The 22,494-nt window shown below is 46.1% G+C and overlaps 1 protein-coding gene across 1 annotated transcript; it reads left to right on the plus strand.

Moving 5' to 3' along the window:
- Positions 1-346: 346 nt before the first annotated feature.
- pik3r6a (phosphoinositide-3-kinase, regulatory subunit 6a) lies at positions 347-20,224 on the plus strand. The gene is made up of 6 exons (XM_018761705.2): positions 347-561; positions 10,827-10,950; positions 15,867-15,940; positions 17,287-17,401; positions 17,815-17,885; positions 18,460-20,224. Exons 1-6 carry the CDS (start codon positions 480-482, stop codon positions 18,576-18,578), a joined length of 585 nt encoding a protein of 194 aa, XP_018617221.1. The 5' UTR covers positions 347-479; the 3' UTR covers positions 18,579-20,224.
- Positions 20,225-22,494: the final 2,270 nt, after the last annotated feature.

The following is a 22,494-nucleotide window of genomic DNA, read 5'->3' on the forward strand; positions in this document are numbered from 1 at the left end:
TTACAGTACATTTCTGAAAAGCTCGCTTTTCTCTTCAGATATTCAAAACGCGACCCCTTCCGTTTCACGCGTCCCCAGACTCCACTCGGCGCGCGCTTCCGCACTTCGCTCCACGCTTTGTGCGCGCGGACCGCGAGGTGGCGCAACGACACCGCCTTCCCGTCTTTCCGTCCTCTCCTTCATCCGTTCGTTCATTCATTCATTCGCTGTCAGTGTCACGGGAATTTGTGCTCGCCCCAGATCCCGCACATGCGAAGCGACCTGGCGTGGTGGTGGACACCTGCAGCTCCAGCTGAGCCGCCATGTGTCGCCGCGTCTCCAGCAGCAGTTGTGCTTTTCAGGGCATCTGAGCGGCTCATCCGTGAAAGAACGCAGGCAGCGCTGAAACGAACGCTGCTGCCAGTGGTGCTGGGGATCGCCACCAACTTCGTTCTCGTTTCAGTTTTCTCCTCTCTTCGTGTGTTGACGCCGGGCCGGACATGGAGGAGAAGGAGCGCAGGTCGTCCCGGCAGTACGGCGCGCTGGAGCGGACCGCCTGGAGCGCAGACCCGGCCGGAGCAGGTAGGGGCACTAGTCAGTCTAGGGCTGCGTCCGCGCTGCGCTTGGCTTGAATGATGGCGAAGACACAGCAGCGCCTGCGCCTCCTGTCACCGTGTCTCCCTCCGCAGCGCGGGGCGCTCGGTCAGTGTGGCAGGGGGGGGCACTTCTTCGGAGGGGGCCCAGTTTAACGGCCAGCCGGGATCGCTCTTCTTTTTTTTGTATGAACTTCAAGGTGTGCAAGTGACGGGTGACACACCCCAGCTCGGCTGGGACTGCGGGCACGGTCTGTCTCGTGCATTTACGATCACACAGAAATGCTGTCTTTTAAGAAAAAGCCAGGGACGAATAAAAACAACAATAAAAACTACTCTTATTATTATTATTGTGATGATGAAAAATAAATGCGCCGTGCGATAGTATTGAATTTACCGAGTACGTCCAGTTAAGGCTGGATTTGCAGTTTCTTTCCTTGTTCTTCGCGGTCCTGCTGTTATAAGTTTTTTTTGTTGTTGTTTGGTTGGTTTTTTCTCTTTTTTTTCTTTTCTTTTTTTTTTTTTTTTTTTTTTTTGCCGGCTGTCCGCGCATGTTCTTGAGCGCGTGCGCGTCGTCCCTGTGCGCTGGTGCCGCGCGCGCGCGCACCTGCCGCCGGAGACGCCAGCGGCACCAGCGCAGCGGAACATGATGCGGAACGTGCGTTCGGCGCGCTGCGAAGAAGGCGGCTGTGAGCGGCCCGCGTGGGAAACTCCGTGGACCCCCCCCCCCCCCAGCCGGCATCCCCTTCCCGAAGTGCGCATCTATATCACTGATCTGGAGGATCGATCGGGACTGCGGAAACCAAACTTGACATGGAAATGTGTGAGAAGGGGGGGCATCTCTTTAAACTGTTTCAGTGGCTGCGCCTTATTCAGTGTGAACAGTGTCATATAAGGACTGACATGTTTTGTGTTGCACTTTGTCCAGATGGTCTCGGAGATGAAGTTTTTCTCTCTTCCTTGCTGCCTGTTCTGTAGCTGCTGTGACCTGCTGCTGAAACATAAGATACCAACACAAGAGCCACATCCTTTATCCTCTGCTGCCTTGAGTTCGGGCAAAAAAAAAAAAAAAATCCATTAATAATACACTGTTGAGCGGTTTATTGTCGGCCTGGCAAGTATTCTGGTTCAAGTGGGTCTGAACAGGCAATGTTTTTAAAGGAAATTCACAAGCAACTGCTTTGGTTGTGAGGGAATCGAAGCTTATGGAAAAAAAGGGTTCACTCCATTTTAAGAAATACCCTTAACGAAAAGTTTTATTAGTTCCCCTCTGCTTTGTCGATAAGCTACAACCCATGTTTTTTTTTTTTTTTCGGTAAAGTTGTGGAATGTAAACTGATTACTCTTACATACTTTGCTAGGAAATGTCTTTTATTGTTATGGTCAGTGTTCCCACTGTAAACATGTGGATGATGGAGGTGGTTACTTTACATTTATTCATTCGGTAGACGTTTTTCTCCAAAGCGACGTACATCTCATAGAAAATACAATTTGTGCATCACATTATGAGAAAGAGAGACTTACAGACGTGCGATTCTTAAGTACCGTTAGTTTCTTTCCTTCACCATTTGAACCAATGTTCATCACATGAGTAGCTGCATAAAACTTTATCACAATATCCACAATTCCTGATCACCTTCCTAATAATTTTTTTTTTTTTTAAGATACATATAACCCCATTTATGTTACATTATGGAAGTAGCTCCATAAAGGATCCAAGCATGATCTTAAAGTTATAGTGCATGAACATTTATACCTTACTTGAACTTAAGAGATCATGGGCGAAGTGAGTCCGGAAGAGGTGAGTTTTCAGACCCTTTTTAAATGTAGACAGAGATTCAGCAGTTCTGAGTGGGGGGGGTGGGGGGTCGTTCCACCACAACAGAGCCAGAGCCGAGAACCTCCGTGCTTTACTTTTCATGCGTGGGACCACCAAGTGAGTAGACGAGCACAGGGGTCTGGTTGGGGTGTAGCGGATGATCAAGTCTTGTAAATAACTTGGAGCAGTTCTGTTGATGCTTTTGTAGGCAATAACCAGGGTCTTCAATTTTATGCAGGCAGCTATATGAAGCCAGTGCAGAGAAATGAGTAGAGGAGATACGTGGGAACGCTTTGGCAAGTCAAACACAACTCGTGCAGCAGCATCGTTCTGTATCAGCTGCAGAGGTTTGATGGCAGTAGCGGGAAGGCCGCACAGGAGAGAGTTGCAGTAGTCCAGATGGAAAGTCACCGTGGCCTGGACAAGTAGTTGGGGAGAGTCAGTTGTGAGGTCGGGACGGATCCTGCGAATATTATGCAGGATGTATCTGCAGGACCGGGTTGTGGCTTCGATGTGCCGAGAGAAAGATTGACTCGGGTCTATCGTCACTCCCGGACTCTTGGCCGAGCAGGTAGGCAAAATGAGTGAGTTTTCCAGTTTGATCGATAGATCGTGACAAGAAGACAGGCAGTTGGGAGTTGAAGGATCTGTGTTTCGGAGAGGTTTAATTTTCTTCTGTCTGAAAAACTTGAACTGCATGACAATTCAAAGGAATTCCGGAATGCCTGGACACCCTTCTGGAATTATTATATAGTGGTATGTAGTAACACCTGCGAAAAACTGTAACCTTTTCACCTTTTGCCCTTGTTTTTTTGTATGTGGCTGTATTCTCAATTACTTGGTGCACCGATTCTGCCTCCGTATTGCCGTGACCCAGCGCTCTTCATAAAACTAAAAAAAAAAAGCAAAGTAGTTTTTAAACAGCCATTGATCTCAAAGTCTTAGTAGGGAATGTGTGGCGCTTCCTTTCAGCTGGAATATCCACGTTTCCTCCCTGAAGTAAAACCTCTCCCAAAGGCTTGTAGGAGGGGTCATGCTGTCTCTTCGGGGCATCTGTGGGATGCGTTTTCTGCCCGAGTAATATTGTTATAGTTATGAGTTAATTCCTTAACTGATGTTTTTAATCAAAACAACTCGGTATATAGATATTTGTACTGGAGAATTTCAAGGTAAATACCTTGCTCGGGAGTACAGTACTAGAAAAGTAGGAATAGTGACGATTCCATCAATGGCCTTCAGGCTGCAAGTCCCTGACCTTCAATACTGTGCTGTCACTACCCTTTGGTCATCTGGATCACTGACACACACTCCAGCCACTTTGAAAATATATTAAAACAGCACACAAGTGTTAAGAGACCTTTTCCTGAGCTTTATTTTAATACTGTGAAACCCAGTTCTTGGTGGACTGAATGGTACATGTCTGTCACATTCTGTTTCCAGCCCAGATCTTTTACTTAGGTGGACCCCACACACACGTTGTCTGGACCCCCATACAGGGTCGCGAGGAGCCAGAGCCTAACCGGCAACACAGGGCCAAAGGCTGGAGAGGGAGGGGACACACCCCGGACGGGACGCCAGTCCATCACAAGGCACCCCAAGCGGGACTCGAACCCCAGACCCACCGGAGAGCAGGACCCGGTCAAACCCACCGCACCCCCTCTTAGGTGGACTAGTTAGTAGTTAATTGTCTATAACGTGGGGTGCGCAACATTTTAATTCATGACTCGCCGAGACGGGAAATGTGATTTGAGCCACTCGCTATTTACTCTGACAAAGCAAGAGTTGAGGCCAAGCAGATGAGCGCAGCTTTCGACCCTCTGCAGCCGGTCGGGCGCCTCGGATGCGTGCTGCTTTATTCGTGCTTTTCCCGCCGAAGCGCAGCCCAGAGAAAAGAAGCATTTCACGATTACACGGGAAACCTTGAAATGCGCTAAATCATGACAGCGCCGTCAAAGTGGCATAACCGGTGAAGCGCTGGAGTTCAGAGCTGGGAGATGAGTGGGACTCTCTGTGCTGCATGGTCCCCAGCGGGACCTCCCCCCGTGGGACCCTGATATACACATGCTGGCGTGATCCGTTTGCCGTGATCTCACCGATGGGCTGTCGCGTTCATTTCATCTTGACGGGCCGAAACGCAACAAACCCGCATCTCATTTCCTATTTTTCAGTTTTTTTTTTTTTTTTTTCCCCTATTCTTATTTTGATCGGGCGGCTCTCGGCTCCATATTGCTTTCCGTCGGCCGCGCCGCGGCATTTATCTACACGTATTCCTTCATTTTGATTTGTATTATATTACATAGTTTATTATTCATCAGCTGGGATTCATCGCTGTTTCCGGGGATCGTAACAGGTTCCAGCTGCCTGGCGCTTTCGCTTTGCTTCAGCGCAGCTCTCCTTGTGTTCGGATGGAATCGCTGTCTGGAGACCCGAGTGTTTGATTTTGGTGTGATTGAAGGGAGTCCATTTTTTTTTTTAAGTCAACATTGATATTGTTGCTTTCTCCGCCAACGTTTAACGTGTTACCCCAGCCAGGAGCTCTTCTTTCCGCGCAAGACGCCTTTCTTTAATTGACCATAATTTCATCATGCTTCCGAGCGACTCGGCCAGCAAAAGTCACTCATCTCGACCTAATGCCAGGCTTCTCAACCCGTGCTTTGGTTCGAGTCACAACCGCTTTCGTTCGGCACCCGTCGACGGCAGCTGCGTGGATGAGTTGGCGGAATGACTTTGGGAAGGGAAGGGCTTGATCTTGGGACGGGGTATCTTTACTTACTGCAACATTAGCACGTGCTGAGATGCCGCGAGGGAGCTGCGAAGCACCTGCCGGCTTTGTGCTGCGACTCGTACCATGAGTCCTCGGCACGGAGGGTGGTTGTCAGCAGTCCACCCGAGGCACATCTGACTCAGATCCCCAGAGGGGAAAGGGACGTGTGATTCCACACTCCTGCCTGGAAGCCTGAAGCACGCACGCTCGTTGACTCTCTCCGTTCATCTCGCCCTGTATCTCTGCAGCACGCATCTGTTTTGTGTTTGCACTATACTACACGGTTGGCGATATAGATGTTTTTGTTTTATAGTCGTTTACGTGTTGACAGTGCCGGGAAACCCTTTTTCACATGTATCTTGCAACAGCAGGAACAAGAAGATATCGCACAGACTGTGCTTCCAGCCATCCAGTGTTTCCTGCACCACTGGTCTAGGGTTGATCTGTGGTGTGAAATCAGCTGTGTTAGTAAAAAAAAAAAAAAAAGGTAAAACTCCACTGAGACCCTGTCATTAAGTTTGTGACGCAGCTCTCGTCATGATTTTAGCGGTAGAGGTCACAGGAGGGTGAGCTAACGGCTGGCATGGTGGCACAGCGGGTAGCAATGCTGTCTCATCAGCGCCTGCGTGGTGCTAGAGGACATTTGTTTGATCCCCGCTTGGCATCTGGGGAGTTTGCATCTTCTCCCCATGTCTGCGTGGGATTCCTCAGGGTGCTCTGGTTTCCTCCCACAGTCCAAAGACATGCCGTTCAGGTTCCCCCATAGTGTGTGAGTGACAGAGAGAGTGTGTTCCACTGATGTACGGATGAGTGACCCAGTGTAAGTAGTGTATCTGGCAGTGTAAGTCACCGCAGTGAATGAGGTGTGTGGGCTGGTAACACTACAGAGACTTCATTGGAAGTCACTTTGGAGAAACGCATCTGCTAAATAAATGTGAAATAATGCTGCAAAACAAGCTTTTCTGTCCTTCTCAGGGCAAATTTGAGTTAGAGCCCATGTTTAGCAGTAACAAAGGGGTTTGTGGGGGGAAAAGTCTTTGAAGGTGATTCAGCAGATGGAGTCAAGCAGCAGGAGAGTAGACTTTCACATCCGATCTGAAGGCCACCTGCCTAAAGAGCAACTTCATAAGGAGTTTGGAGGCTAAACAGCAAAGCATAGGAATAATACGTCACATCGTAGACTAGGGAAAAGGAAAGATAAATCATAACTCTTATTTAATGCACACAAACACACACAGGATGAAGCCGCTTGTCCCGAGCGGGGTCGCGGCGAAGCAGAGCCTAACCCAGCAATGCAGGCCGTAAGGGGGAGGGGACACACCCAGGACGGGACGCCAGTCCATCACAAGGCACCCCAAGCAGGACTCGAACCCCAGACCCGCCAGAATGTGGACTCAGGCCAAAGCCACTGCGCCCCCCTCTTGTTTAATGGTACACACATTTTTACAGTACGATCGTACAACACATTTTTGTGTTTCCGTCCAGGATCAGAGGCTCATTAGCGCCGATGAATGTTTTAACGGAAACCGTTGCTGCAGATGAAGAGCAGAATCGGCTGATGCAGACTTGCCGTCTTGGAAGCTGTTGGATTTCTCATTGAGCAGGAAAGCTCGTTCTTTTTTTGACTTTCAATATTGATCTGGCCATTAACAGATTTTTTTCAAAATAACCTTGGACAAAGCCCAGCTTGCGAGACTGTGATAAGCATTGAATAAATGGCACTGGTTGTGACAGTTAAAAGAGTGTGTAATGTGTTGCTACATCCAGATGATGTGGCAGGGTGCCTGCTTGCTTGCCGTGATCCTGTTTCCGCACTCGCATCTATGAAGTGGACCGTAGTGCTCCTGTCCTGTTTTTGAGCGTGAAAGCCTGTTTGGTGTCACTCTCGCATTCTGCCTCCCCAAGGTCTCTCCGAAACCCCTACTCTCAGTGCCGAGGTGTGGAAACCAGGGAGTTTGCACAACCCCAGATTTTTGTGATTGGGAAAAGTTGTACATATGCTCAGTCTTTCAATGGTCAGAACTATGTGTAAAATTGAAGTACATGAGAAAGACACACACGTTGACTGAAACCGCTTATCCCAAGCAGGGTTACAGCGAGCCAGAGCCTAACCCAGCAGCACAGAGCGTAGGGGATACACCCAGGATGGGACGTCGGTCCGTCGCAAGGCACCCCAAGCGGGACTCGAACCCCGGACCCACCGGAGAGCAGGACCCAGCCAAACCTGCTGCGCCACCGCACCCCCGGATGAGAAACATTAAAGTCAATTTTAATCATTCTTAGCATTTCATTTCCCCCACTTTTCACCACCTACTGGAATGTAGAATATAATGCTGCATATAACGATTTGGCTTGTGCTTCCTTTAATTTTCTCTCTTCATGAGACATCAACAGGAATTACCTGTGTTGTTTGGATGAGTCACTGCCTGGCGCTGCGCTTTGAAGGATGTGATAATTGTGCTCAAGTGGAGAGCCTGTGCAGTCCCTCAGCATATACGCTTTTACTTCCCGGGTGGATGTTCCCTGCAGCCGTGGATCACCACACCACTCCGCCACGGGTGGAAAGTGCTGGAAAGTCCGCGCTGCAAAATGACCATTTATTATATGGCGGTCCAGTTCCGCCGTATGAAATGACCCGCTTCGTAGCTACCGCTCGACACATTATGAAGCAGAGTTTTCCTGTAAGGCTCTTCAAGAATTTCTTCACTGTTTTCATCACCGCAATTCCAGAAGATGCTTGAAGTGTTTGGTGCACCTGGCATCCAAACGAAATTGGTGCGCGTTCCGCTGCTGCAGGAAATTATGAGAATCTTACCCTTTTCGCTTTTTATGGGTGATCTCTTGGGATTTGTGCTTGCAGGTCGTGACGCGATGTGCCGTGTCTGCCGGAGGAGCTTGTCCTCGTCGATACGCAAAGCCGTTGAGTCACGAATCACTTTGACCATCTGTTATGGCTCTTTGTCTCTCCCCTGATTATTTACCCGTCTGTATTGTGGATGCTGTCGATCAAGGACGTGATTGGAAACCGAGCTTCGGATTCTCAGTGCTCCTGAATCTGCTCTTTTCTCTCTTGTCGTGTTTTAATTGTCAGGAGAGATCCAACCGGAATTAAACACAAGACACTGTTTGTTCATTGTCTCTTTGTGTTCGTTGTTTTCTCCTAAAGGGGGTGCGGTGGTGCAGTGGGTTGGGCCGTGTCCTGCTCTCCGGTGGGTCTGGGGTTCGAGTCCCGCTTGGGGTGCCTTGCGATGGATTGGTGCCCTGCCCTGGGTGTGTCCCCTCCAGCCCTTCGCCCTGCATTGCTGTGTTAGGCTCCGGCTCCCCGCAGCCCCATGTGGGACAAGTGGTTCAGTGTGTGTGTTTTCTTGTAAATATGTAATGTATCAGTAACTTCCTTCGTAGAATAAAACCGTTATCCGAGTCTTTTTTTAAGGTGCACACTTTACCTTTATTTGTCAGATCTATGCTAATCCCAAGGGCCACAAATAAGATCAACCGCGAGATAAGTAGGACCATTTTAACAGTTGATATGAGAACATGAAGACAGTAATGGAAACAAGGAAAAAACTCTTTTTTTCACTTCCATTTTCTCCTTGCTATGTCATGTTTTCTTTTTGATGTTGATATAATAAGTGAGCAACTGTTTTTAGGGACAAGGTGGCCATGTGCCAAGAGACCTCCTGAAAAGCGTGCTCGCTCTCGCCGAAATGCCAGCCCCGTCTCTAGGGTCCGTGAGCCGTGGAATCGGCGGCCCGCCACTTTGGGATCGCTCACACGTTCGCCGCCTGTCAGATTCGGGCTGACGAGCAGCAATTACCACTTTGTGCTCATACCCCTAGGGTTCCTACACAGCCCTCACACGCTGGGCGCGTACATGATGGTATGCCTGCACGCCCAACTTCTGAAGCGAAACTCAAGATTAAAGTAATGGCATACATTTTCGAAAACAGTGTTTAATTTGTCTGAAAGCTCAAGGATAGGAAATCTGCAGTTTTTGGATCATTTTAGGCGGGGGGGGTGACAGATATGTCTGACGTCTCAGCTTTGTCCTACATCCCTCTTTTTCCTGGTGCACAAATGAACTTCGAAAATATTTCCGCTGTTAAATATGTATTTTTAATACCCATATCCTTGACCACAAAAGAATGAAAGCTGAATTGTATGGATGCCAGGGCAGATCCATCCTGGACTGACTTTCACTATATTTGCATGTGACACTGGAGGTTTATCTCATGCGCTTCTACGTCATGCCTTTACTGAGCTGATAATTTAGGACACGCTTGTGCGTTCAGTGTTAGACAACAAGCTACCCAAACCTCCTTATGGTAAGCCATGGTTCTGGAAGATCCAGGAAGAGCATAGCAGAAAGGATTCTTAGAATACTATGTCTCGAACCCTCTTCCCAGAGCAGGGCTTTGCTTCAGATGTTAGATGCATTTGCTTCGTAGACCAATCAATGTTTTTTTGAGTTTTTTTGAGCCTTCCGGAGGTGTCGTGGGCCTAATTCAATGAAACGTCGACGAAGGGAGGTGCCTACTTGACAATCTCAATGAAATACCCGTGTTGGTACGTTGTGGTTGTGGTTAAGAAAGGAAGTCAAGCTGCTTGGTCTTGAGTCATGGAGATACGTTATCAATGCTGGATGTTTTTCTCTGTGGCTTCATGGCGGGTCAGTTGGACTCGGTCCTTGTGTATAGCCGTTGTAATATACTCATGGGCTGTAACATGTTGCCCTGCGTATCTTGAATGTGGGGCGGCTTAGGGTCACAAATGCGAAAAGCATACATCAATAATGCATGAATCACAGGGCAGTTGAGTTGCGATATTTGTCAAAATGGCACTGGCACTGTTCTGAAGTAAAGGGGGATATAGTGTGACACATGGCTTGAAAGACACATGCCGCAAGACTGTCATGAACAATTTTCGCATCTAGAGTAATGCTCATCCGTTTTTTCTCAAAAGTAACCTTTTCGCTATGTCAAGAGAATGGTTCGGATTTTGGATGGGTTTCATTTTTACTTTTAAAATGAACACATGCAGGAACCACTTAAGGAGCGTAATGTTGACTCTCACATCTGAAGTGCGTTATTAACACAAAAAGCACTAGAGCCCATCATTAGGAAGGATCTCATGTTTAAATTTCAAAAAATGTCTCTGCATCAGTGGATGAATGCTTTTCAGTCTGTCTTAGGAAATGTGTATTTCATGAACCAAGCATGGTCTGCCACAGATACAAATATGTGCCAACTTCAGAAATAAAAAATCCTTGCACATGAATCTTGTGGCAAAAGCAAGCTGTAAAATTCGGAAAATTTTGAAATGCTAATTTTGTTTTTTCCCCGAGAGCTTTCTTTTGCACTTAACAGTGGCACGTATTTGATGGAATTAATATAATAGTAATAATCTAATTAGCAGCAAAGAGGTAGGACAGTATCACAACTCCTGAAACTGAACTCCAGAAGCTTCACATAATTGGAGATCTCAAGTCCGCCATTAAATATATCTTGTTTTATGACATATAGTTATAATATAGTTTATAATAGATAGAGCAAAAATTATGTATATAAATCATTCTGCCAAGTCAGACAAGCCTATCCATTTAAAGGAGTCGTGTTTATTCCTCCGCAGGTGAGTGGCGTTGTTCAGAACACTCCTTTTGTTTCTCCCGCAGCAGAAGAGGACGTTGTCTCAATGGCAGACTCCTCCATCACCATAGACGACATCGAAGGAGAGCTCTTCAAAATAGAGCGCATACGGGACATCCTGGTGAGGCGGGAGTCCGAGCTGAGATACATGTGAGTGTCCACCGTCAAAACCATTACAACCTTATTATTCATCTAGGTGTCTTTAGGCAAGTGCTTTTCTCTAACCCCTTCACATATACACAATATGCTTGAGCAGATTGGAAGAATGGGGGTGCGTGGTGACGCAGTGGGTTTGGCCTGTGCCTGCTCTCCGGTGGGTCCGGGGTTCGACTCCTGCTCGGGGTGCCTTGCGATGGACTGGCGTCCCGTCCGGGGTGTGTCCCCTCCCCCTCCAGCCTTGCGCCCTGTGTTGCTGGCTTAGGCTCCGGTTCACCCCGACCCCGCTTGGGACAAGCAGTTTCAGACAATGTGTGTGTTTGTGTAATAGAATGCTTAGTGACCTTCAGTTTTGGTGTGGAATCTACTGGAACGTTCACATCAACTATGGAGCAAACTTGCTGAGCCCCACCCTTAACCTTGGACTAAAGATAGTAGGTAGTAGGGTGGGAGGGGTTGCGGTGAGCAACGTGCACATTGTTGGGATTTTTAACTGCGCTTGTATGATACACAGGCTGTCGTTTAGGGTTAGGGGCGGTCTAACACTTCTCTCCCATGTTTCTTTTTTAAAATGCGCTAAGGCACGAAAGCAGCAAGGATCTGGCCAACAGGAATCAAAGCTGCTGTGCTGAAAGATGTGGATGAATTTTCAGGGAAGGGACTGTGACCGAGAGGTTACGTGTTCAAGTCCCCAAACAGGCTATCTTGCTGTAATCTTGAAAATGCTTTTAATCGGAAGCAAAGCATTTGATTTTATGAAGTGGTAAAAGTGTAAACCTGTGTATACATGTTATTAAAAGTAATGTATTTAGTTAGATGCTTTCCTCCAAAGGGACCTACAATGTTTCGGTTTGTATACTAAGCTACTTACAATGACTTACTTTTACAGCAGGGTCATCTACGCTATCAGTTCGGAGTAAGCTCGCTTCTCGGCGGCGCTGCGGCAGAAGCTGGGAGTTGAATCCAGTGTCTCGATTGCAAGACGACAGCCTTTCCAGCTGTAGTGACTTCTACCGCCCCGTTCTGCTGAGTATAGTGAAAACTAGCACAGCACATATCCATCAGTAAAATACCTAGCTGCATATATTAGTAAACCTGTGATTTTGTCAGTCTGTTTGAGGACCTACCCAACAGAAGGGCACCTGTCGGAAGGTGCAGGTTTCCAGTGGAATGTCATCAGCTGGAAGGTGAGACTAGCCGAAGTAATGGCTCAAGAGGAGGTGCGACACTGGCCAGTAAGAGGAAACCAGTGTGACGGTGGAGCTGCCCAACAAGTTGCCAAGTTGAGTGGGAGGACGGACCAGCTCGGCGGGTGGCTTCGCGGGAAGTCGGCCGGGGCAGTGGCATAGGGGTTGAGCAGTGGAAAGGAGACCATTAAATCAGATGATCAAGAGCGCTCCCCAGAGAGGAGCTGAAGAACCACCTTCTGAACACACCACTAATTGCCTCGCATCTGTGTTTTTTTTTTCCCTTTCTTTCCCTTTCCTTTCATTACGGGGGCTGTGCAACGGAAACTTCGGTGACTTGGGAACGTTCAGGGAGTCGGAGGTATAAAGCATATCAGTAGGTGGTGCGCTGATCAAGGGACTGGGGTAATGAGAAAGGAAGGGGGCGTGAGCCAATGTCCCCTGTGTGATTTCTTGGGTAAAAACGTATAAAACTCATGTACAGGTCTGTCTTCCGGGAAACCAAGAAATGGCTGGAAAACGTCCTTTGTGATTTCTGTCTAACGTACAGCTCCGTAAAATACCGTGGAATAGAAGTTAATCTTTCCAAGTCTTAAAACTACTGAAATGGTCTTGCCGCATTGTCCTAAAAGGAAGTGTGTGGGCCAACAAAGCTGAACACTCCGTATTGGACCATCACCTGGTGGGTGGCCCTGTCGTAATAGTGCAGTGACGTAGGTTCCGCTTCTATTGGCTTTTCTGGGTATAAGGGTCACGTGTCTGTGTGTGCTGAGAATAGGACAAGGCCTCTTCAGACCTGTCGCCATCGTCGTTCAAGAGATGCTTCTGCCTCCGCTGGGTACGGGCTCTGTCGCCAGCTGGCCCTCATTAGCATTTCAATGGTTGTGCTCCGGGTGCTAGGGCGTCTAATGCTTGTTTATTTACACTTCGCCAGAGGCGTTTAGTGACAGGGAGAGGATGTAACATACAAAAATAAAGATGTGGCATTAGTCATTATTACTGACAAAATGTCGCTGGGTCTGGTTCACCAGTGAGTGGCGGTTGAGTCAACTGAAGCAATCAGCTTTTGAAAACTTGGCCCCTTTAATGAAAGCGTAGTACGGGAATAAATGAATATTTATTCTTCTTCTTGTGCTTTCTTTTCATTATTCATTCACACCTGAAGCACAGCTGTAATGTATAATATTTTGCTGATCACTTGAATCAAGAGGAAATTCAGGTTTACTCCGGAGGTCCCTCTCCAACAGTCTGGTAGCAAGGCTGGCTCGTGGACATGGACCTCCTCCTCCATAGCCTTTCCAAAGATCTTTTCCATAGGCCTTCTTCACCCTCCCCTGGAGAAGCAACATACTTTACTCCATGTTGCTTTGCTGGTTTTTATACAATATTTGACGCAATTATTCAGCTGTACACTTTATTGTAGGAACTCGGCTCAAACTTGCACGAGGGTACTGCAGCAGGGCATCTTCTGAGACTTTAAGCAATTACCTTGAGGTCTTCACTCGCTGTATTGGCTGATGCTCAAGATACCGGTTCAATGAAGGCTGAGGGGGAGAACTCATTTGCTTATTTTGTGTGAATGTTTTATACCATTTTCTGGCTGCTCTTGGCTCTGTGCCCAGGACCCGGGAGCTTGACACACAGCTTAAATTGTCAGGGTCCCCAGACTCAAATGTGAGCGGCATCAGAACAACTGGCCCATCCGAACACAAGCGGTTGGCCATGTCTTGCTGCACCAAGGCAGCTGGTTGTCCTGAGAAACTCCCCCTGTGGAGGAGGACTGCAGGAATATGTCTCCGTATGGCACAGACTCCTAAGACAAACTAAGCCACTGTGAGTAAGCGGAGCAAAAATGATAATCGTAACAGCCTCTGCAATCGTTTTCTTAATTACGCAAAAACAAGAACCCCAGGGGCTGATATTTTAACATTGGTGGGGAAACATTAAGTTGATCAGAAGATCTGAAATATTCCCAGAAAGCTCTAAATGAGGCTCGTTTGATTTTTCAATCCTGGGAAGGCTCCGCTTTATCTGAACTATCTGTTCGGTTTTTCGTGATAAGGGATTGTGTCAGTGTGGCCTGCAAGGAGGCCATCAGACTTGTGACAAGTGAGTAGAAGGTTGACTGATGTCTCTTCTCAACATTCTCCTTCAGCTTCCTGCGACTCTTGGGGTTCTGGTAGACTTGCAGTCATAATTGGCGGACAACGGCTTCGTACGGAAAAATTTTGACAGCGTTAAATCAGCGTTGAGAAAATTCCTTGGACCACTTTGTGCTCTGTCACTTCATCCTAATACTTCTTTTCTCAAAGCTTCATTCAGTGGCCTATGCAGAAACCTGCACTGGGAAAAAAAGGAATAACTACAGTAATACCTCGCCCTGTGTCGTTAATTGGTTCCAAAGGGCGTGACTTAAGTCAAAAAACGATAGAAAACGAAATAACCCCTAAAAACTGATTTAGACCCCCTATAAACCCCTAATAAGCATTCCCCTTAAGTGTATACACTTCAATTAATGCTAAAGTAAAGAAAAAACAAAAAAAATTCCAAAAAAATGGCAGGTAAATAAGACAATATTTTTTTACTTTTAAGCTTTTAATTGATTTTATAGATTACAATATATTATTTTATATATTTTAACATTCATTTTTATTTGATTTTACACTTTTTTTATTGTTTTTAAGTGACTTTTAATTTAACAGTTTTTAATATTTGAAGACGAATTGTACTTTTCCGTATATTTTTAACAAAAAGCCGACGTCAAGTCGAAATCGACCCAACACGAAACGACGTAGGGCATGGTATTACTGTACTGTTTGGGCATTTTTGAAAAGAGAGCATCTATGAAAGTAAGGGGGTTACAAGCCTGCTTTTATACTCTCTTTGACAGGTTTGTACTATTTCGAGTGTGTTGAAATAAATATTAATACAGTATCATTTCTTTTCTGTTATTTCATTTAGCTCTGTTTTCACTGCGTATGGTCTAAAATTGATGACTGGAACCAACAGCAGTAGAGCCAAAAAAAAATAAATGAAACATTTATATTTTATGACTAAAGAGCTAATTTCTTTTGCAGCTTTTATCAACCATTAAAACAGAGGATCCAAGAAGAGATCAATAATATATCAGAGTATTTTTTGAAAGGCTATGAAAGTCTGGTTTAAAGTCAGCTTTCGGTTTCTTCACACGTGACCCTTTGTTGCCCGATATGTGGAAAAATACGGAATTATCTTGCAACGGAGGTGGTGTCTTCTGGTGTTCGTTCCAAATGAAAGTCTCGGGTTCTTTTTTAGGAAGGTGTTCAAATCCCTCGCAAGGAAAGAAGACGGGAAAAAACTTCAGTAGCATCCCTTTCCTCCTCCTTCTTGGATCCTCTTTGTGGCTGTCCATCACCTACCAATGGTGCAGCTGTCGTGTCGCAGCGAGACGTCCTGCAGCAGCCGCTCTGCCCCCACACGTTCATCGAATGCCGCTGTCTCCCCCCACCCTGCCCATTCGCGTGCAGCCTTGATGAGGGATGAGTCATCCCTGTGCTGCAGGACTGCGGGGGTCTTTTATCCCCTGCAAGGCGTTGTTTGCATAGCCACTCATTTGGCCTTTTATGAGTGAACCGATCGTTGAAAAACCCCGCCAAGTCTGCACGTGCATGAGCGCCGGATGTATCTAGTGAAACGTTACCGTTGCATGTGCTCGGCATGGATTTTCGTTTCATTTTCTTTCAGGATGGACGACATTCAGCTCTGCAAAGAAATAACACGACTCAAGAAGGAACTGCAGAAGCTGGTTTCCGTTCCAGGTACAACCGGAGATTCTTCAGTCCCAGTTCGTTGGCTCCGTGAAGGTCATTAGGATCATGGTGATAATGCATCCCAGTCACTTCTGGAAGTCACACGATCAGCTGTTCTTTCTCTAGCCATCAATGAAGTTGCAGCAGGATTATTTGATTTGATATCTTTCATATCAAAGTCCAGCCTCATTATCAACCCTGAAACATCTTCTTGGTTCAAAATCAATATAAAAAGTCTCGCGCACACACAGAGACACACATTGGCTGAAGCCGCTTGTCCCGAGCGGGGTCGCGGCGAGCCGGAGCCTAACCCGGCAACACAGGGTGTAAGCCTGGAGGGGGTGGGGGCACACCCAAGATGGGACGCCAGTCCGTCGCAGTATAAAAAGTCTCTGTAAGTCCAGAACCTTCATCATAATCACTGAGGTGCTACAGCATGACCTGATTTACCAGTCCAAGGACAAATATCACAAACATGAGCTGCAGAGCAGGAGCCTGTAGGACTTACATTTATATTTATTCACTTAGCAGAAGCTTTTCTCTGAAGCGACTTCCAGTGAACTCTATGTAGTGTCATCAGCCCACACACCTTATTCACCGTGGTGACTTACACTGCTAGATACACTACTTACACTGGGTCACTCATCCATACATCACTGGAACACACACACACACACTCTGTCACTCATACACTATGGGCGAACCTGAACAGCATGTCTTTGGACTGTGGAAGGAAACCAGAGCACCCAGAGGAAACCCACACAGACACGGGGAGAACATGCAAACTCCACACAGACTGAGCGGGGAACGTCCTCTCACACCACCCAGGCGTTGTGAAACAGCAGCGTTACTTTCAGTGCCACCCAACTTAAAAATTTGTTTTCTGTTCACAAATGGCAAACACACCTGCCTAACATTAGGACATAGTGTTAAAATGAGTAAACAAGTGTGGTCAGAAAAACAAGTAGCCAAGCAGCAGAAGCCCTAGAACAGGAGCAGGCTTAGTGTCACCCCCCGTGATCGATCAGTCAGTCATCAATGAATCGCCTGGTGTAATGCATTCTGAGAAGCAACTTTTGACGAAACTATTGTGGTTCGTCAATGCAGGTACTTTAGGTGCTGTTTCCGTACCGTGAACCCCAAAAGATCTGACACAAATTTCTTGTAGCGGAAGAAGCAATCCCTCAAAGTTCATGACGCGATACATAGGCCCATTGCTTCAGCTGTTGATTAATGTCTCGTACGTCGCATTTTAAGTGGTGCTTATTTGCCTTCTTTCTTTCGTGCTGAAAGATTATTTCCACGTCTTCCTTGAATCCAGCTGATACCGGTGTCAACTGCAAAACCCTTTACAGATAAGGACAAGTCAAAGGAGGACAAAGAGAAGGAGGATGAGCTCTTGCAGCAGCTTCACAAGCTTGTGGAGACCAGAGACTTCCTGGTGGATGATGTGGAATTTGAGAGGCTGCGGTAAGTGGAGCTGAGAGTGTAGAGAGCCAGGAGCAAAGAGGATGAGTCTCTTTGGCTCTAATGAAACCACGGTGTAGTGCTTTGGTGGAGGTGGTGTAGCTGCTAGAGCTTGGTACTTCTACACAACGTGGAAGACCTGGTCTCTGAAAGCATAAAGTATTCCGATAATGGCCGGTAGCTTTTTGGTTTGGCTTTCTGTGAAACAAGGACCAAACAGAAGCCTGGAGAAACGTACCGTGAAGAACACGGCGCGGAACAAATGGTTACGACCTTCGAGCGGCCACGTGCGCAATTTCTCAGCGTTGCGCTAATCTCCTTACCCTGACGCGATGGATGTGAAATAAGCCGTGCGGATCAGATTCCGTAACACTTCTCCTCGCTGCTCTCATTAGCAAGTTCTCTCCCCCCCACAGGGAAAGGGAGGAAGACAAAGAGATGGCAGAGTTCCTACAGTCCAAGTTCCCCAGAAGCCTAAAGAGCAAGAGTAGGTGATTTCTCGATACCGCGCACATCCTTCTGCCGAGAAGTTTGCCGGCCCCCCGCTGTCCTCTGAGCTGCTCTTCGAGTCGCATGCTTTGTTTGCGCTGTTGCCCGTCTACGGGCACTGTCTGGGAGTGATTATTATTGTGCTAAACTTAATTTCATGCGAGCTTCATTATTTAACTGCCAGTTCCAATTCCCACTGTGGAGAATATCACTTATTTTTGATTAAATACTCTGTGCCCCCCCCCCTTCCGAAGCAACAGTCGAATAAGAAAAAAGGAGCCGTCTTATTGTTTGTTCAGCAAGTTAGAAAAGAGCTCGCTTTAAAATGGCCTACTGTGTACGCATGTGCGAGGGAAAAAAAAATGCTTTTACATAACTATCCTCTGTGATTTGGTTACTGGCCCTTTGTACATTCTGAAACAGCAGAACTTTTTTTAGAAAGCTCAGCACCATCTGTTAAGTGCTTGCTTTTGATCAGTCTCTGCTCCCACCGTGCATCATCCATTCCAAGGGGGCTTCAAACCAGACTTAGCTGTTGACGTCTTCCACTGGCATCTCTCCTCTCCCGACAGATCCCAGCCAGGACAGAAGGATGACCTCCAGGGCACAACAGACATCATCTCCCTTTGTGACCAAGACAGGCCTCACCCTGCTGAAGGAGTGCTGTGGGTTCACCTGCTCCATCATGTAGAGCATCACCCACCCCAGGAAGAAAGCCAGGAAGGGACACCCGTTGATAGTGTGGCATGAAATGTTGGGAGCTTTGAGAGTCAGAAGGATTATAGCAACATGGCCAGCTTGTAGTATGATTGTTGGGGCTGTGGGGGTGGGGAGGTATGAGTGATGGGTTGCTATTTGGTCTGGCTGTAAATCTGCGTGTCATCCACTCTGTGTATCCAAGTTTGCCCTTCGTTCTCTCCTTTCTACTGGAATCTCTGGAGGATCAGGACTTAGTGACATGTCTTCTCCTTAGCAGGGTTCCCTCACAGCCAACCCAAAGGGAAAGTTCAACACCCCCACAGTCCCATCAAAAGCCATGGCATCTCCATCATTGTTTACACTCAGAAACAAGTCCTCCCATCTGCTTGAACGTGGCACCATCTGCAGTTGTGTCTTTAACCTTTCGGCAGAGCGAGCAGCGAACAAAGCTGTACATGCAGTAGTGGTCCAATCGACCGAGAATTCATAGCAGCGCTATACATAAATTCTGTGCTGCTCTATTCAGAAAAGGAAACAGTACCAAACTTAATAGCGAATGACTGAATTCTATAGTAAATAGTGAATACCAAATGAAATCTACATTCAAGATTGTATTTACTTAGTAAATGCCAATGTGTTCTGTTGAAATATTTATTGGAATCGCAATATGACCCTTCTCAGTTAACAGAATCACTTCCCTGTGAATACCTCTTACGTCAACCACTGAGTAACTCATTTGAGCGCATCCTGTTGCAAAGTTATCGTTTACTGACATGGTGCTAGATGTGGTGTCGCGTGTAGCACTGAGCTTCCACAGCCATGCATATTGATGACATACTTCATGTTCTAGAATGTTCTACGATTACACAAGGGGCCTCTTCATCGTGCACATTTTTGAATGTGGTTAACGAGGCGCACAGGGTGGTGGGAGACACCCGAACGCGTACAAAGCCACAGCATATACAGTATTTTCACATGCGTGAACATGTTCTCTGCACTACTGTGTACAATTAAAAATGTCTTGCGATGAGCTAATAAGAACTTGTCTAATTTGGAACACGGTCTCTCTGATTTTACAGTGGCAGCCATAGTCTCAGCAAACTTCGCATCTTGCGCACACATCCTGTATTTCGTAAAACACTCCTAACTTTCCTCCAGCTTGTTCCTTCCAGAGAACAAATGGCATCAGTGTTGTAATTCGCTACCTGTTGGGCACTGTCAGCTGTGAGTTCCTGAATCTCAGTGGTTCCAGCTGATTTCTGCACGTGAGCCAAAGTGGCCGACGTTGCGGCGCTGTGTTACCTCGATCACGTTTTCTATCGGGAAGAGGAACGCGCACAGTTCTGGATATGTGAGTGACAGTAGTCATTAAAATGGAGATCAGGCCATCGCTACAAACGCAGAAACCCAGCGAAGGGTGAAGGACACGGAATATGATGAAAGATGACTTGTTTCAGATAGTTACAGCTCTGGAAATGCATACATATATCAACACAGTCTACTTCTCCATGCATTAAAAGCCCATCAGTAATTAAATTACCTGTGCAGAGAAGTAAACAAAAAGGCAAAAGATTATTATCATTCTAGACATATTTTCATAAATCAGGTCTTTCATTGGGTAGTGTGTGGGACTCAGTGTGCAGCCAGTGAGAATTAAACATCCTTAAATGGAAAGGCAAATGGTTTCTAAAGCAGAAAATAATGAATGTACATAGACTGTCTTTAATGGTCTGAATCATGGGAATAGTTACTTCAGTGAATAAAATATACTAAAATAAATGTTCCATTTTCATTTTAGTTAATCTCAGACGGAGATGTTTCACATCGTAGAAGCAGCTGAACAGAGACTTTTCATTATTTGTTATAACTGAGCATTTTTGTCTGAACACATTTTTATCATTCATTCATTCATTCATTCGTTCGTTCATTCATCGATCGATTTCTTTTTAAGGTAACTTACAGTGCTGCAATGATTTTTTTTCATAATAATAATGATTCTGCTGTTACATTTGCCTACAATCAGCCAGTTATTTCATTCTGCTCCACTTATGTATTTTGCAGGAAATAAATTATGCAGTTTTTAATTATTTTCCCCTTTGTCAGCGCCTGTTCATCCATGCTTTCATTAAAGAAGTTCTCCACATATTTGACAGGAGCACCCTTGTGTTAAGCCTGCTCATGGTTAGAATGACTAGCGTGTAGGCTCACCAACAGGGTGGCCACAGGTGGGGGATGGTGGGGTTTGGGGGTGTCCCTCAGGAGCTCAAGCAATCTACTCCTGACAGTCTCGGTCTCCATAGCAACAAAGGCCAGTATGCACCATGCACAGCTCTGTCATGTTGCGTGCCTTCTTGTTGTCCTCCTAGCTGGAGGAGCTTCAGCTGAGTCCTGGAAAGAATTTAGCCTCCCTCTCTGCAGTTGTTCAGAGTTTGTGCCAGAATATTATTGGTGTGTGTTTAGAAATTCTTTGGACATATTATGCAAAGAATCATTTTTTGAGACATTCATAGGATTCGTTAGTTTGACAGCTCTGCGCGAGGTTCCACCTGTAAGCGCTTGTCTTTGCCTTCTTTCATTAGTCCTGTATGATGGATCGGATCCATGTTCATAAATGGTTGGTTTTAACTGGGCCTTGATGTTTTCATGGAATCTCAGATTCCTCTACATCTGGCTCTCCATAAAGTCAGTGAAGAAATGACCGAACAGTCCAGATGTCCTGGAGTGGTCTCTAACTACCCATTCATTATTATATGAAAGCTGTAAAATATTCTTTATTTTTTTCCTTTGTCCATCAGCAACATGGCCTCAGACTACTGATCATATAATCATTACAGTATTTCTTTTCAGGCATTAATGTGATCAGCAGTTAATTGTCTCTGACAGACTGCTCCTTGATTGGGTAAATGTCAGTCTCACGTTGGAGTGTAAATGACACAATTCCTTTCCCCTTCGTCTTCACACTTGCTCTTGGAGGGTCACGGGGTGTGCAGGATTTTTCATTCTGCATGAGTACTTAAGCACTTGATTGGTTCAATTACAGAAATAATTTGCTCAGCCCTCTCTCTCTCTAAGAGAGCTAAAAATCCTGCCGACTATCGTGCTCGTCTAGAAGAATGAGTCTTATCCCTTACATTACGTCTATCCTGTGCAGCCCCACTGCTTGTGGGAGAGGGATTGGGATGGGCCGCTGAAGTCTATCATGTAAAGTGAGGTGCTCTGTAGTGTGCTTTCTACCTGCTTTCAAGGACTATGTGTGCAGCTGCTCTACCGGGCCAACGTGTATGTGGCATTCTGTTAGGTGTGGAACCAAACTGCGGGAAAAAACGAGAATAAAAAAACCGATCTGCCGAAGAAGAGTATTTTTGTATTTTTGGAGAGATTCGCTATTTTTATTGTTAAGGACGGGATTTAGTTTTCCCGTTGCATCTATAGCATTTGCTCTAAAATGTATCAAAAAATGTGAGTATTGTGAGTAAAGTCTTTCAAAATTGTATTTGGCAGTGCATGAGCAGAATTACAATGCAATGTATGTTCCCGCTCTTTTTCTTGTGTCGTATTGCTAGTGTTTCTTAAATCTTTCATGAATGCTTCTCACGTGTTAACTGTCCAGGTGTTTCTGACAACTGCCTCTTTTCTGAAGGATCTCTGTAATTGTCACACGATCATGATTATGAGGGTTGAAAGAATACAACGGATTACACGTACCAAATGTGTTTGGCCTTTCATTGTGGAAGCAGTGGATTCCCCGTTGAAGGCAGGGCATCCATGAAATATCTGAATGTTGTCAAAGTACTTTTGAAAATGTTCAGTATAACTGAGTATACAGTGATTTTACACATAGCATGCTGGTCAAATATTGAACAAGCACAATAGCTTCAATTGTATGTTATAGAAAGTGTATGTGCATG

Source organism: Scleropages formosus, chromosome 20 (assembly GCF_900964775.1).
Source record: "Scleropages formosus chromosome 20, fSclFor1.1, whole genome shotgun sequence".
Lineage (NCBI taxonomy): Eukaryota > Metazoa > Chordata > Actinopteri > Osteoglossiformes > Osteoglossidae > Scleropages > Scleropages formosus.